This window comes from Aquila chrysaetos, chromosome 10, assembly GCF_900496995.4.
Source record: "Aquila chrysaetos chrysaetos chromosome 10, bAquChr1.4, whole genome shotgun sequence".
In the NCBI taxonomy this organism is placed as follows: Eukaryota; Metazoa; Chordata; class Aves; order Accipitriformes; family Accipitridae; genus Aquila; species Aquila chrysaetos.
In genome coordinates this window covers 36010414-36023561 of record NC_044013.1, presented here as the reverse complement: position 1 = coordinate 36023561, position 13148 = coordinate 36010414, and the positions used below count along the sequence as shown (strand labels likewise).

The following is a 13148-nucleotide window of genomic DNA, read 5'->3' as shown; positions in this document are numbered from 1 at the left end:
CTCCATTGTTGCTCTGTGCCGTCCTCCTCGTTTCTTGATTTGTTTTAAGCCGAAAGCCGTACTATCTATAAAAACTACACATATCTGAACATATATCTCTCTATATATGTGCATGCCTCTGTGTGAGCAGACCCCCCCCATCACCTCCAGCCCTCTTTGGTTCGACCCCTTCCCCTCGGCTCAGTCTGATTTACTCTCCCCCCCCCTCCCCACCTTCCCTCCTCTCATCTTTTCTTTTTCCCCCCATTTTCCTCCCTTCGTTTGGGTTTTACCCCCCCTTTTCCCTTCCCCTTTCTTGGTCGGGGCGGGCGGGCGCCGGGGTTTGCTTTATCCCCAGGTGTTTTCGGGGGGGGGTTTGTTTCTTTCCCTTCGAGCCCTCCCTCCCCGACGACTTGGGGGTTTCTTGGATTTTTTTTTTTTCCTTTGCTCCCATCCCACCCCTTCCTTTGGGTTTTTTTACATTTTATTTTAATTATTTTTTTTGGCGTTTTGCATGCGGAGGTTTGCATGACCCACGTTGTTGAGGGCGAGAGGAAGGTGCAGAGTAGCGTCTGTGTAGCCTGCCTTATGCGATGTGCGTTGACGTTGTGAACCGCGCCCCCGGCCCGGTGCCCCCCATTAAAATCCCCTTTCTCCTTCTTTCTTCTCTTCTTCCCCCCCTCTCCGCCTTTCCCCCTTTCTCTCTCTCTCTCTCTTTCTCTCCCCCCTTGCCAGAGGCCGGCCTCGGCGTCCCCCTCTCCGCGGGCTCATGGCAGGATGGAGCCGCCGTCCCCCCGCACCCGGGGGGGCCGACACGGCGCCCGCAGCCCCCGGTCGCCCACGCCGGAGCGGGCCAAGCACGGTCACCGGCATCGCTCCCGCAGCGCCTCGCCGCCGCCCCGCCATCGCGGCCAGAGCAAGGGACGGCCCCCGGCCCCCCGGGACCCCCCACCGCCGCCGCTCAGCCCCGCCGGCTACAGCAGCGACTCGGAGGGCTCGGCGGGCTCCCACCCCTACCACCCGCCGCTCGGCCCCGACAGGAACCACGGCACCCACGCCAAGAAGTAAGGGGGTCCCCGGGATGGGGTCCTGCCATCCCTGCCGGGACATGGGAGCTGGTCTCTGATATTTGGGGTGCAGCTCCATGCGGGCACTCCGGTTCCATCCGGGCAAAGCTCTGGGGACCAGGGTGGGGTTGGGATGCTCAAGGCATGGGGATGGGGACAGGGATGGGGACACGGAGACGGGGACAGGGATGGGGACACGGAGATGGGGACAGGGAAGAGCCGCAGTGGGTCAGCGCCACCGCACTGCGGGAAAAGTCATCCCTGCAAGGGATTACCCCAGCCCGAAGGGCAGTGCCTGGATGGCTGCGTGGGATTACGGCATCCCACAGGGTGCAGGATCCCAAGTGGGTGAGCGTCCCACGCTTTATAATCAGGGATGCAGCCCAGCCAAAAATTGGGGTCACGTAGGTGCGCCCGCTGCTCCCGCATGGGAACCTGGGGTCCCCGGCTCCTGCGGGGACACCCTGCCCGGCCACGGCGGGCGAGGTGCGAGGAGGTGCTGGGGTCTGCCTTCACAGGGTGAAGGAGAGGCACCACCGGGGTCGGCCCAACAGCAGCTCGGAGTCGTCGGCCAAGCATTCCCGGCACGCCTCGGAGCGGAGGAAGAGCCCGTCGCCCAGCCCCGGCCAGCGCAGCAGCTCCTGGAGCTCCAGCGGCTCCCTCTCCAAGTCCCGCTCCCGATCTCGGGAGAAGAGAGTGGGACGCAGCCGTTCCCGCTCACCCTCACCAAAAAAACCTGCCAGCAGGTCAGCCCCCGGGGGACTTCGGCACGGGGGGCACGGGTACCCGCAATGGGCTCAGAGAGCATCCGTGGCTCAGGGTGGTCCCAGCTGCCCCGGGGCTCGGGAAGGGGCTAACAGGTCATTGCTGGCCCCGGTGGCACTGGAAATGTCAGCCCCGGGTGGGGGGTGTCACTCCCATGGGGGGCTGCGGTGCATGGGCTGTCCCTGCATCCCACCCGGGACCCCAGCCCACACCCCTGACGCTTCTCCTCCTCCTCACGGTGCAGAGAGAAGGACAACGAGCCCCGAACACGCCACGGTGACCCCGATCCCGCCCGCGCCCGGCGCCGCTCCAGGAGCTACTCCCCCATCAGGAAGAGGAGACGTGACTCCCCCAGCTTCATGGAGCCCAGGAGGATCACGAGGTGGGTCCCGGCACACGGCAAAGGCTCTGCCACGGCCGCTGGCACGGCCAAGGGCTGAGCTCTGCTGCCAGGCAGCCCTGATGGATGGATGGATGGATGGATGGATGGGTGGATGGACGGATGAATGGACGGACAAATGGATGAGGAGCTCTGCGGACGGATAGATAACCCTGAGGATGACCAGCTGGGTGAATCAGCTGGCCCAGACAGATGGATAACCAGACTGCCTCCAATATTACAACCTTCTGATCTCTTCCCATTTTGAGGCATGAAAATAGGAATTCATTTTAATCTGCGTGTGCATATTCCAGCAAGACATACGGCCACAAGCATGTCTCTCCCTTGCCCTCCAAAAGCCGGTTTCTCCTCCTTGAGATCCTATTGACTCAGGATCCCGGGCTGTAAGACAGGCAATATTTAGTGCCAGACAAAACGCTGTGTGCATATATAGTACCTCGTTAGCATGCAGCACTGGCGGCGGTACCGGTGACGAGCTGAGATTACCTCGTTCCTGACCTATTTGTCTCTCCTGCTATCAGCTGGGAGATCGGGCCGTGGGGTGGAGGGACTGGATTTTCAGAAATCAGCTCTGGCTCGCTTGTGCGAGGGTTTTTATTTTGCCTGGGCTGGACTGAAGTTGTAAGGAGGGAGAACGGGAGAAATACTGCTCAGCCGGTGGGTTAGAGCTCCCTGCAGCCTTCCCCCATGGATGCCCTGTAAAGAACATGGGCTGGGAAAGCTGCTCCTAGCCCAGAGGAAGGTTTCCCAGCCCAGGTACCACCGGCTGGTTTTGCATCCCTCCCGCTCCGTCCCCTAGCTGGGTTTTGCTGGGATGTCCCCAGGAAGGTCACAGGGCTCGGCCGGAGGACACAGCCCGTGATCCCTGCGGGGACCGTCCCCCCATCCCTGTCACCCATCCCTGGGATGGATGGGGACAGCAGACCCAGCTCTGCTTGGGGTTCAGGAGGAGCAGAGCTGTTTCTGCAAGGCTTGGAGGATGCTGCAGGGAGGGGGCAGCCAGGGCAACAGCCCCAGCCCCCCTCACCTGCACCGTAGCCCAGTCGGAAGCCCCAGGGCTTTTCCTTGCCCTCCCGCCCTGTTCCCGGTCTCCGTCACCCCCCACCACCCCGGGGTCCGGCACCGCGTGGTCCTGCCTCAGTGATGCCAACTTCTCCTTTTCCATTTCATCCCAAGGTCCCTCTCGGAGAGCATCGCCGCCAGCCTGGCTCCCAGGGTAACCTCTACCCTTCCTCTTCCTCCTCTTCCTCCTCTTCTTCCTCCCGGACCCCTCTGTGTCTCCTCACACCCTAGGTTGCCCTCGGCACCCAGCGGCCTCCGGGCCGTGCCTGTGTCTCTCTTCGGTCCCACTAACACCGGGCCGGGAGAAGGGGGCAAGGGGTTGGCTCCTGCACCGGCTCCAGACGTCGCTGCCCCCCGTGTCCCCCCATCCCCACTGCCCCTGTGCTCCCCACGTCCCTCCTCATCCTCAGGCGCCGGCGGGCCGCAGCTCGCCTCCCGCTAATCCCGAACGTCTCTTTTTCAGCAGCTTTCAATCTTTGGTGTCTGGGAAACACAAAAGCCACATTAACCTGCTCACTTTCTGCCCTCGCCGCTGCCTAATCCAGGACTAACACCCTGCGGGGGGGGCCGGGGAGGAGGAAGGGGATGGAGGGGGGGGCGATGCCGGGTGGCCGCATCCTGACACCCCGCAGCCGGTCTGAGCCCAACTTGCTGCGGGGATGCTCGACCGTGCCGGGGAGCCAGTGTCGGACCCTCTCCCCGAGCTGTCGCCGGGGGCCTGACTCAGTTTCCCTTTTCTATTTGCAGCGCTCGCAAGCGTCCCATCCCCTACTACCGCCCCAGCCCCTCGTCCTCCAGCTCGCTGAGCACCTACTCCTACAGCCGCAGCCGCAGCCGCAGCTATGACAGCTACAGCACCAGCCGCAGCCGCAGCCGGACTCGCAGCCCCCCCAGCCGCTCCCGCAGCCCCAGCCGCAGCCCCAGCTACAACAGCCGCAGCAGCTCGGAAAGCGCCGGCTTCTGAGCCCCCCCCGGCACTCGGCCACAGCCCCCCCCCCCCCCCCCCCAGCCATCCCGGCTGTGCCCCCACCCCGATGCCACCTGTGCGTCCTCCTGAGGGACGGGGACCACCGGGGAGGTGGAAAAGAGCCAGGGGCTGCTAAGGATGGACCTTGCGGGGGGGCTGAAAACTCAAATGGGTCCTTGCATCGCCCTGGGAGGGGGCAATTCCCGCCCCCCCCCCCAGCCTGGGGTGTTTTGGGGGTCGGGATGGGGTAGGGGGAGGCTATCTTCTTATTTCTGCGAGCACCAGGGTGGGGCGGGATGGGGGGGTGAGCACAGAGCAAGGGAACAAATTGCTCAGCAGAGACCTTGGGGCGAGCAGGCTGGGGACCCCCCCCAGGAGCCCCCTGTGCATTTTTGCGTTGGTTTGACTTTTTTAGCACAAGCGTATCCTTGGGGGGGTGGGGGGTGGGGGCAGGAGGGGGCTTCTCCAACCCAGGCTCAGCTGGAGGACGCGATGCCAGCCAGAGGCGAGGCCCAGCTTTCCCCCAGCAGAGAAGTCACCGTGTCCCCATGGTGTCCCAGGTGACAGGGGCACCGCATACCGGTTTGGGCCCCCCCCCCCCGACCCAAGCACACCCCGAGCCATGGATGAACAAAGGCCGGCAGCACCCGCAAGTCTCTTCCCGAGCAGGGAGGTCTGGGGGGGCCACCCCTGTGGGTTAATGCTGCTCATCCCGGCTCAGGAGCCGGCCCTGGCACCCATCCATCTCACCCAGTTTTGGGGGGGACCAAGCCATCACCCCCCAGGAGGAGGCAGCTGCAGGGCCGAGGTCTGGGCTGGGGATTTTCCACCCCCAGGGCCGCATCCAGCCATCCTCCGGCTTCGGCATGTCGTACCCCACCTTTGGGCTCACAGCCCCTGGCCACCTCCTGCTCTGGGGCCGAGCGGTGGCTTTTTAAACTTAATTACGGAAAGAGAGAGGCAGGAGAGTCCCGGGCTTTTCCGGCAGCCCCGCTTTTGCAGGACTTTGCTGATTTTCCAAAAAAAAGCCCCCGCACTGCGGGTGCCGAGGACGGTCCTGCCCCCCCCGGGGCGGTTGGTGTTTAATCCTCGCGGGCCCCGTGTTTTCCGGCCGGCTGGAGCAGGACGATGGGGATGAGCCTCCCTGGGTGGGAGAGCAGCTGCCCGGATTAACCCGCTGCCCGTGGATGAAAAGCCGGGCTTTGGCAGTCCCGCTTGACGCTGGTTTCCAGCCAGCCGGGATCGGGGGCGATCCTTTGGACTCCAGCTCGGCTGGTAATGCGACGGCCTCGTTAGCCGACAGCCTGATGAACCGGAGGTCCCGGCAAGGCGGAGATGTGACCGGCGGGGCATTCCAGGGTCATCTCCCAAACCTGGCACGTCGAGGAACCAGGCTCAGCCGTGGGCTGAGGATTCACCAGTCCTTGGAGAAACATCTCCAGGAGCTGGGCCGTGCCGAGTGCCAGCCCCTCGGTATCCCACCCACCGCCTGCTCTGCTGGCAAAGCCACCGGTCGCTCTCGGCGGTGCCCGGACAAGCAGAGCTATTAGAAATGGGGTGAACAGGTAAGGAGGGGACACGCTGGTGGCTCTCCGTGGCTCAGCTTGTCCCCACGTGTCAGCCCCGGGCACGGCGGCAGCTCTGGATGTGACCATGGCGGGAGGAGGAGACGAAGGGTCCTGCTCCCCCTGAGCCTGGGGAGATGAAGGGCATGAGTGCCCCCAGCATCCCTACGAACCCCCGAGCCACACGCTCCAAAACCCATCCCGCTCCTCTCTGGCCGCTGCCGCGGCAGCCCCCCCGTCCCCCTCCATCGCCCCGCAGGGAAGCTCAGACCGGGCGTGGGAGCCCCAAAACCCTGCTGGGAGAGGGGACCTGAAAACATCCGAATTCAAGCCGCCGGCGACGGGTTATTTTGCCAGCGGCCGCAGCCCCCAGCCCTGCAGCCCCCCAGGGCCGCGGCGCCTGAAAGCCCGAGACCCGGCTGCAGCGCCGGCGCGGACAAGCCAGCACATCAGGGAAAATTTCCAGTCTTCCTCTTTTACAGCCTCTGTCTCCTGCCGCGGAGGGAGCTAACTGGAACAAATACTCTGTAGAAATACTTCAGTATTTTCCTCTCGCGCGTGCGCTCTCTCTTTTTTTCTGGGTTGTGAGTACAGCTGTAGATTCAGTGAGCTGGTTCAATTATAATAAAATATACAGTATATATTGTAAATGATTCTGCTGGGCACGGAGCGGTTTCTTTGTGGGGGGGGGCAGCACGGCAGGATTAATCTGCTCCCTCTGTGCAGGCTTGGTCTTGTCCAGCTCCCCGCGGACCCATCCTCCTCTGCCCCTCTGCCCTCCGTCTCCAGCCATGGCTCGCTCTTCCCCGTGCATTGGCCTCCGGTTCCGTGCAGAGCAGCGCTGGGCACCAGTGGTGGGTCTGATCCCCCAGAGCATCCTGCTACGGGGTGAGGGAAACCCTCTCGGGAGGCCCCGCCGCTGGGGCAGAGGTCTTCCCTTGCGTCCCTCCCGTCTCCCTGCAGCCCTTCTGGCTCCCTGCATCCTTCCCTGCATCCTTCCCATTTGCCTGCAACCCTCCCTGCATCCTTCTCTGCATCCCTCCATGCATCCTTCTCTGCATCCTTCTCTGCATCCTCCTCTGCATCCTTCTCTGCATCCCTCCCATCCCTCCCTGCATCCTTCTCTGCATCCTCTGCATCCCTCCCATCCCTCCCTGCATCGTTCTCTGCATCCCTCCCTGCACCCCTCCCATCCCTCCTCTGTATCCCTCCCAGCATCCTCCTCTGCATCCCTCCCTGCATTCCTGCCTGCATCCCTCCCATTTCCCCGCATCCCTCCTTGCATCCCCGCCTGCATCTCTCCACTCCCTCCCTGCATCCCTCCCCTCAGCCTTCCCGTTTCCCCGCATCCCTCCCATCCCTACACGTCCGCAGTCCCCGCAGCGCCTCAGCCCCCCCCCCCCCCGCCCCGGCTCCCCTCCAGCCTGCGCCAGCCCCCGCAGGATGCGGCCCCGCACGGCTCAGCTGCCGTCAGCTGGTTCAGAGACAACGCTGGGCTCTGCCCCAGACAAAGGGGTTTGGCAGGGTGCTGGCACCCACTGCAGCCGTAGGTGAGGGGGACACCCCTCAAATCCCCTGCTGTGGCATCCCCCCCTCCCTGCGCCCTATGGGGAGGGCTCCCCGGGTCCACACATCCCTGCACTGAGTGCGTCAGGTCTCAGCTACGGCCTGGCTCCTTGCGCTGGTCACGCTTCTTTAAAGCAAAGCAGCCAGAGCTCGGCCCCCGGGAGGGACATCCCACTGCGGTGCCTCTGCCCCCCCAAAAACTGGCTGGTCCCGCTCCACAGGGCTGGGGGGCAGAGCGGGGGGATGGGGCAGAGGTGATGGGGTCCCAGGGGCTGCCAGGCTCACCGGGCTGGGAAAACAGCCCTTCCCCTGGATCGGGGTCCTGGAGTTTGGCCCCAAATGGGAATTCCTTCCCGTGTGCCAGGAGGGTGTCACTGGAGAGACAGGTTTGGACGTGAGGGCAAAAGGCTAAGGGAAGGAGCCACCCGCTCCAAACCCGAGAGGGTGCTGCCCCCTCCAGCCCCCCTGACCCTCTCCAGCCCCCATGAGGTCCCATCAGCCCCCATCATGTCCTGTAAGCCCCATCAAACCCTACTGGTCCCATCGGCCTCCATCAGCCCCGCGGACCCCAGGGACCCCCACCCCCGGGGGCTGGAGCAGTTTCACCCCAACTTGGTGCCGGGGGTTCCCTGCCACGAGGCCGAGCCCCGTGGCTGCAGGGGGGGGTGGGGGGTGGGGTTCCAGAAGCTTCTGGCTGGTGGGTGACGCAGCGGCTGTCGGACTCCTCCACTGACTCATCGCCCCCCAGGCGCTGGCCCAGCCCCAGCCCCCTCCCCACGCCGCAGAGGGGCTGCGCAACCCTGGCATGGTTTTACGGGCAAGACGGGATGGTTTTCCGGGCAAGAAATGCAGGCGGGCGGGGGCGAGGCCGGGAGCAGCTCCAAGGGCCATCGATCACTCCCAACCAGCCGAACCTCCTCCCACGGCGAGAGGCAGGCGGACGTTTTCCTGGCAGGGGGGACCCGGGGGGGTGCTGCCAGCCCCGTCCCTGCGCCACGAACCCGGCGCGGCTGCGCGCGGCCGCCCCGGGAAAGTTTCTCGTCCCTTCCCTGGGCCCTGCCGCGATTTCCATTAATAGCCAGCTGAGCCGCCCGGCTAAAAATAACCACCGGCCCTCTTCATAAGTCGCCGTTGGCCGCCCCCCCCCGGCAGCCCCACGCACCATGGCCGAACGCCGCGTCCCCTTCACCTTCCTGCGCAGCCCCAGCTGGGACCCCTTCCGCGACTGGTACCATGGCAGCCGCCTCTTCGATCAGTCCTTCGGGATGCCCCATATCCCTGAGGATTGGTACAAATGGCCGAGCGGCAGCGCCTGGCCAGGATATTTTCGGCTGCTGCCCCGGGAAAGCGCGTTGCTGCCGGCCCCCGGCTCGCCCTACGGGCAGGCGCTGAGCCGCCAGCTCAGCAGCGGCATCTCCGAGATCCGTCAGACCGCCGACAGCTGGAAGGTCACCTTGGACGTCAACCACTTCGCACCCGAGGAGCTGGTGGTCAAAACTAAGGATAACATCGTGGAGATTACCGGTGGGTGCTGGGGATGGGGGGGGGGAATGGGGGGGTCCCCTCGCTCCGGGTGCCCGGCTGGGGCAGCCGCCCCGGCGCTTGCTGCGGGAAAAAAGGGTGGAAAGGAAAAGCAGAGTGGAATAAGTGATGGGAAGCGAGGGAAGAAAAAGCAAAAGGAGGCGATGGAAGGGGCAGGATGGGAGGAGAGGAGAGGAAAGGAAAAAGGGAAGGGCAAAATCCAGGCAAAGAGGAAGGCCCAGCATTACAAGCTCAGGCTCGGGGTGCGCTCGTGCTGCAGGTGTTGCATGGGGTGCAGAGACCCCCCCCCCCAGCCCCATATATTGACCCCTCGCTGCTGTCCCGGCCAGGACATGGGGAGGGACCCCCCGGCTGTGAGCCACAGAGGGACCTGGGGGGTGACAGCGGGGTGTCACGAGTCCCGCAGCCCCCCTGTGCCCCCCCCCGCAGCTCCCTGGGCAGCTCAGCCAGGGACACCGTGACAAAGCCCAGACCCTGTGGCACGAGGCCAGCGGCGTGCTTCGTGCCTGGCGAGGGGGGGTCCGCGCGGGGTGGGGGCAATTCCCCAGCCAGCAGGATTCAGGGGTGCAGCCCCAGGGAGAGGCGGGTGCTCAGTCTCCAGCCCCGCTGGGCTAGGGAGCCAAAATGAGGGCTGTGGGGCCAAAATGAGGGCTATGGGGCCAGCCGGCGGCGGTTGGGTGCCCTTGGCCACTGCCAGCTCCTGGCACGGTGCTTTGCTCCCCTTGAATTTGGGGGATGCTCCCGGAGGGGCCCCGCTGCCCCTGGTCCCCCCCACCCCCAGTTGCTCCAGGCTGATATTAAGGCAAAGAAAACCAGTACAGGCAGGATCAGCCCCACTGGGGATGTGGTGGGCCGGGGCAGGGATGGGTGCACCCCGGGCACGGAGACCTTCCCAGCTCACTGCCCACCCAGCCGGCCCCTTCCAACCATCCCGTTTTTTTTTTTTTTTTTTCTTCCAGGCAAACACGAGGAGAAGCAGGATGAACACGGCTTCATCTCCAGGTGCTTCACCCGAAAATACACGTAAGTACCAGGGAGGAGGGGAGATGGGATCCTGGCAGCCCCCTGATGTCTTTGGGGACCTCTGCCCACCCACCCAGCCCCTCCAGTGCTCACTGGCCAAACTGGGGATGCTGCTCACCCAAACTGGGACTGGGGGGAAGCAGAAATTTGGGGCTGAGCGTCTGTCACCAGTCACAGCATCGCACCCGCTGCGGTGCAGGGTGGGGTGGTGGGTGCATGGGGCGGTGGGTGCCAAAGCCTTGACACCCCCCCCCCCCCTTTTCCCCCAACAGCCTCCCCCCTGGTGTCGAAGCCACAGCCGTGCGGTCCTCACTGTCCCCCGACGGCATGCTCACGGTGGAGGCCCCCCTGCCCAAGCCGGCCATCCAGTCTGCCGAAATCACCATCCCCGTCACCGTCGAGAGCCAAGCCAAGGAGCCGGCCAAGAAGTAGGTGGCAGCGAGGATGAGGAAGAAGAGAAACCGCCACCGCCCCCCTGCATCCTCACACCCACTCCCGCTTGCAGCCCCCTTTTTATTGTCTATTTTATACTCGCCTGGTCACCGAGTGCCTTGAATAAATGTGAAGGAACCGATAGAATCAGCTGGAATAAAAAGTGGTAAAAGCAAGCTGTCCCCATGCCCTGTGTCTGTCCTCCAGGAGCCCCCGGCAGCACCAGTGCACCGCGGCTGTGCCACGCCGGCTGGGAACCGCACCGCGGGCACCGGCTCCTTGCTCCGGCAGGGCTGGACCAGAGCACTGGGATGGGACTGCCTGGGGCCAGCGTGGCCAGCGGGAGGGCCACCGAGCCCGGCTCCACAGCCTGGGGTCAGCATCCCAGGTCTTTGTATCCTGGGCTCAGCATCCTGGGGTCGACATCCCAAGTCTCCCTGTCCTGGATATCCCACATCCCAGGTCTCCTACATCTCAGCTCTCCACACCCTGGCCTCCAGCATCCCGTCTTTACATTCCAGGCCTCCAAAATGTCTGGTCTCCACATGCCAGGTCTCCAACATCCCGGGCTCAGCATCCCAGTTTTCCACATCCTGGGTCTTTGACATCCCAGATCTCCAGAATTCTGGGTCTCAACACCCCAGGTCTCCTACATCTCGAGTCTCAACACCCCAGGTGTCCAACATCCCATGTGCCTGACATGCCTGGCCTCCAAAATTCTGGGTCTCCCACATCGCGAGTCTCAGCATCCTGGGTCTCCTACATCCCACGTCTCTAAAATCCCAGATCTCAGCACCCTGGGTCTCACCATCCCCTCTCTCCAAAACTCTGGGTCTCGACATCCCGGATCTGAACATTTTGGGTCTCAGCACCCCAGCGTCACCATCCTGGGTCCCCACATCCCTGAAAAACAAGCACACATACGCAACCCCCCCAGGTCGCAGGGGAGCCCGAGGACAAACAGGGGCTTCACGGGTGGAACACCCCCCGTCCCCAGCAGCGTGGCCCCTCCGGCCCCAACCCTGCCGCCCCCCCCAGCGTGCCCCCTTCCTTTCACCCCATCGCCATGGGCTGGGCAGGTTGGAGGGTTCAGCTCAGGGGCTGCAGCCATGCTGGGGGGGGGGGCTGGACATGGCGGGGGCGGGGGGGGGGTGTCATGGTCCTGATGCCTTTCAGCCCCAGCTGGCCCCGTGCCCCCCGCACCCCCGTGCTCCGGGCAGGACCGGCCCTACATGGCCGAGGCCGGGCCCGCAGCTGCGATGTTCCCGCTCGGACAAATCCCACTAATCCCCCCTGAGTCATCCCGGAGGCAGACGGTGACCTGGGAGGAATCCCGCAGCTGCGAGGCCCCTCTCTGAGCCCGGGGGGCTCCGTGTGCCCCCCCAAACCCCTTTTCCCTGAGCCCCAACCTCTCTGCCCCAGCAGTCTGAGGTGCAATGAGTTTTGCAGGTCTCAGGCACGATGCCCGGGGTGGGGCCGGGTTCAGCTCCTGCTGCCGGGGGGGGGGGGGGGGGGGGGGGGGTGTCACCCATGTGTTTGGGCCCCCCCTTCCGTGCGTGTGCCATTTTGGGGATGGGTGGCCACGGCAACCAGAGTGATGGAGATGGTTGCCATAGTGAACAGCAGCTGCTGGCAGTCCAGTCTGGGGGGGGGTGGGAGGGATGAACAGCAACCCCCCCCCCCCGCCCGGCCCTGCAGCACCTGGAGCAGGGGTTGGTGCAATGAGTTTGGCAGGTCTCATGCCTCCTGGGAGGGCATCCATCTGGCAGGCTCCAGCATCAGGGACGGGATGAATGGGAGCTCCCTGAAGCCCCCCTGCCTGCAGGGGAGGGAGAGGGGCTGGGGGTGCCAGGCAGGGGCTGCCCCCCCCCTCCCCAGCCCCTCTGCCTGCATCTGTGCTCCCCCGGGCACCGCACTGCAGCACCCAGCCCCGGGCACACGTAACACCCTATTTTAGGGCTAAATCCTGCCTGGCAAGCGGTGTGGAAGCCCCTGCCCGCTGGCTCACGCTCTTTCCTTCTCTCTCTGCCCCCCTCCGGTGCATCTTTGGGGGACACTGACACCCTCACACCCACCCCCAAGGGCACTGATCCTGGGCCTGGGGGATCCATTTCCCCCTCCAGGTGGGGAAACTGAGGCCCTGCCAGCGAGGGGAGGAGGGGGGTCAGGATGGGGGGAGATGTGGGGCTAATCCGGACTCGGGAGGGCACTGGGCCAGGCTTAGCCGGGTGGGATCAGGTCCTGCTTCCACAACCCCCCCTCCCCGGGCAGCTCAGTGGCCAGCAGCTGGATTTGGCAGCCCAAACATGTCTCCAAGGGAAGAAGCCCCCCCGAGGGGCATCCCCGGCCCCCTCCCCTCTCCTGTGGCCATGCCGGAGTGGATGGGCATGGGTGCCACGCAGGGCAGAGCCCACGGCAGCTCTCGCCTCCCAAAAAGCCACCCCAGCCTTAGCAAGGGGGCTGTCAGCGTGCCACGGTGCTGGGATGGGGTGCTGCCTGTGGGGTGCGGGGTGCTCAGCAAGCCCCCAGCCCCTCTTTGCCATCACCTGGGAGCTGCTCCTAGTCCCTTCCCCGGGGGTGTCCATCCTGCACTCCCCCCCCAAGATCCCTCGCAGGGCGCGTGAGTCAAGCCGCATTTTCGGTTTATGGTTTCCAAGGGAGGAGAATATTTTTACAGCGTGAGTCACCGTTCGCGGCTTCGAGTGGAAAAACCATCGGGGAGGGAGGGAGGGAGGGAGGGAGGCGGGGAGGCACCCACCCACCCACCCCTACTCCCACGG

At 64.6% G+C, this 13148-nt stretch overlaps 2 protein-coding genes across 4 annotated transcripts in view; both read left to right on the top strand.

The window, feature by feature from the left end:
• SRRM3 (serine/arginine repetitive matrix 3) overlaps positions 1-6458 on the top strand; it is a 30652-nt gene extending 24194 nt beyond the window's left edge. For all 3 annotated transcript variants that reach the window (XM_030027317.2, XM_030027316.2, XM_030027315.2), the window contains exons 12-15: positions 715-1043; positions 1565-1792; positions 2056-2193; positions 4021-6458. In XM_030027317.2, coding sequence (XP_029883177.1) covers positions 715-1043; positions 1565-1792; positions 2056-2193; positions 4021-4237 — 912 coding nt within the window. In that variant the 3' untranslated portion in view covers positions 4238-6458. The remainder of the gene's footprint in view (positions 1-714; positions 1044-1564; positions 1793-2055; positions 2194-4020) is intronic.
• Positions 6459-8382: 1924 nt separating this feature from the next.
• HSPB1 (heat shock protein family B (small) member 1) lies at positions 8383-10541 on the top strand. The gene is made up of 3 exons (XM_030027318.2): positions 8383-8895; positions 9873-9936; positions 10209-10541. The coding sequence occupies exons 1-3, from the start codon at positions 8535-8537 to the stop codon at positions 10366-10368; spliced, it is 585 nt and encodes a 194-aa protein (XP_029883178.1). The 5' UTR covers positions 8383-8534; the 3' UTR covers positions 10369-10541.
• The last annotated feature ends 2607 nt before the right edge of the window (positions 10542-13148 follow it).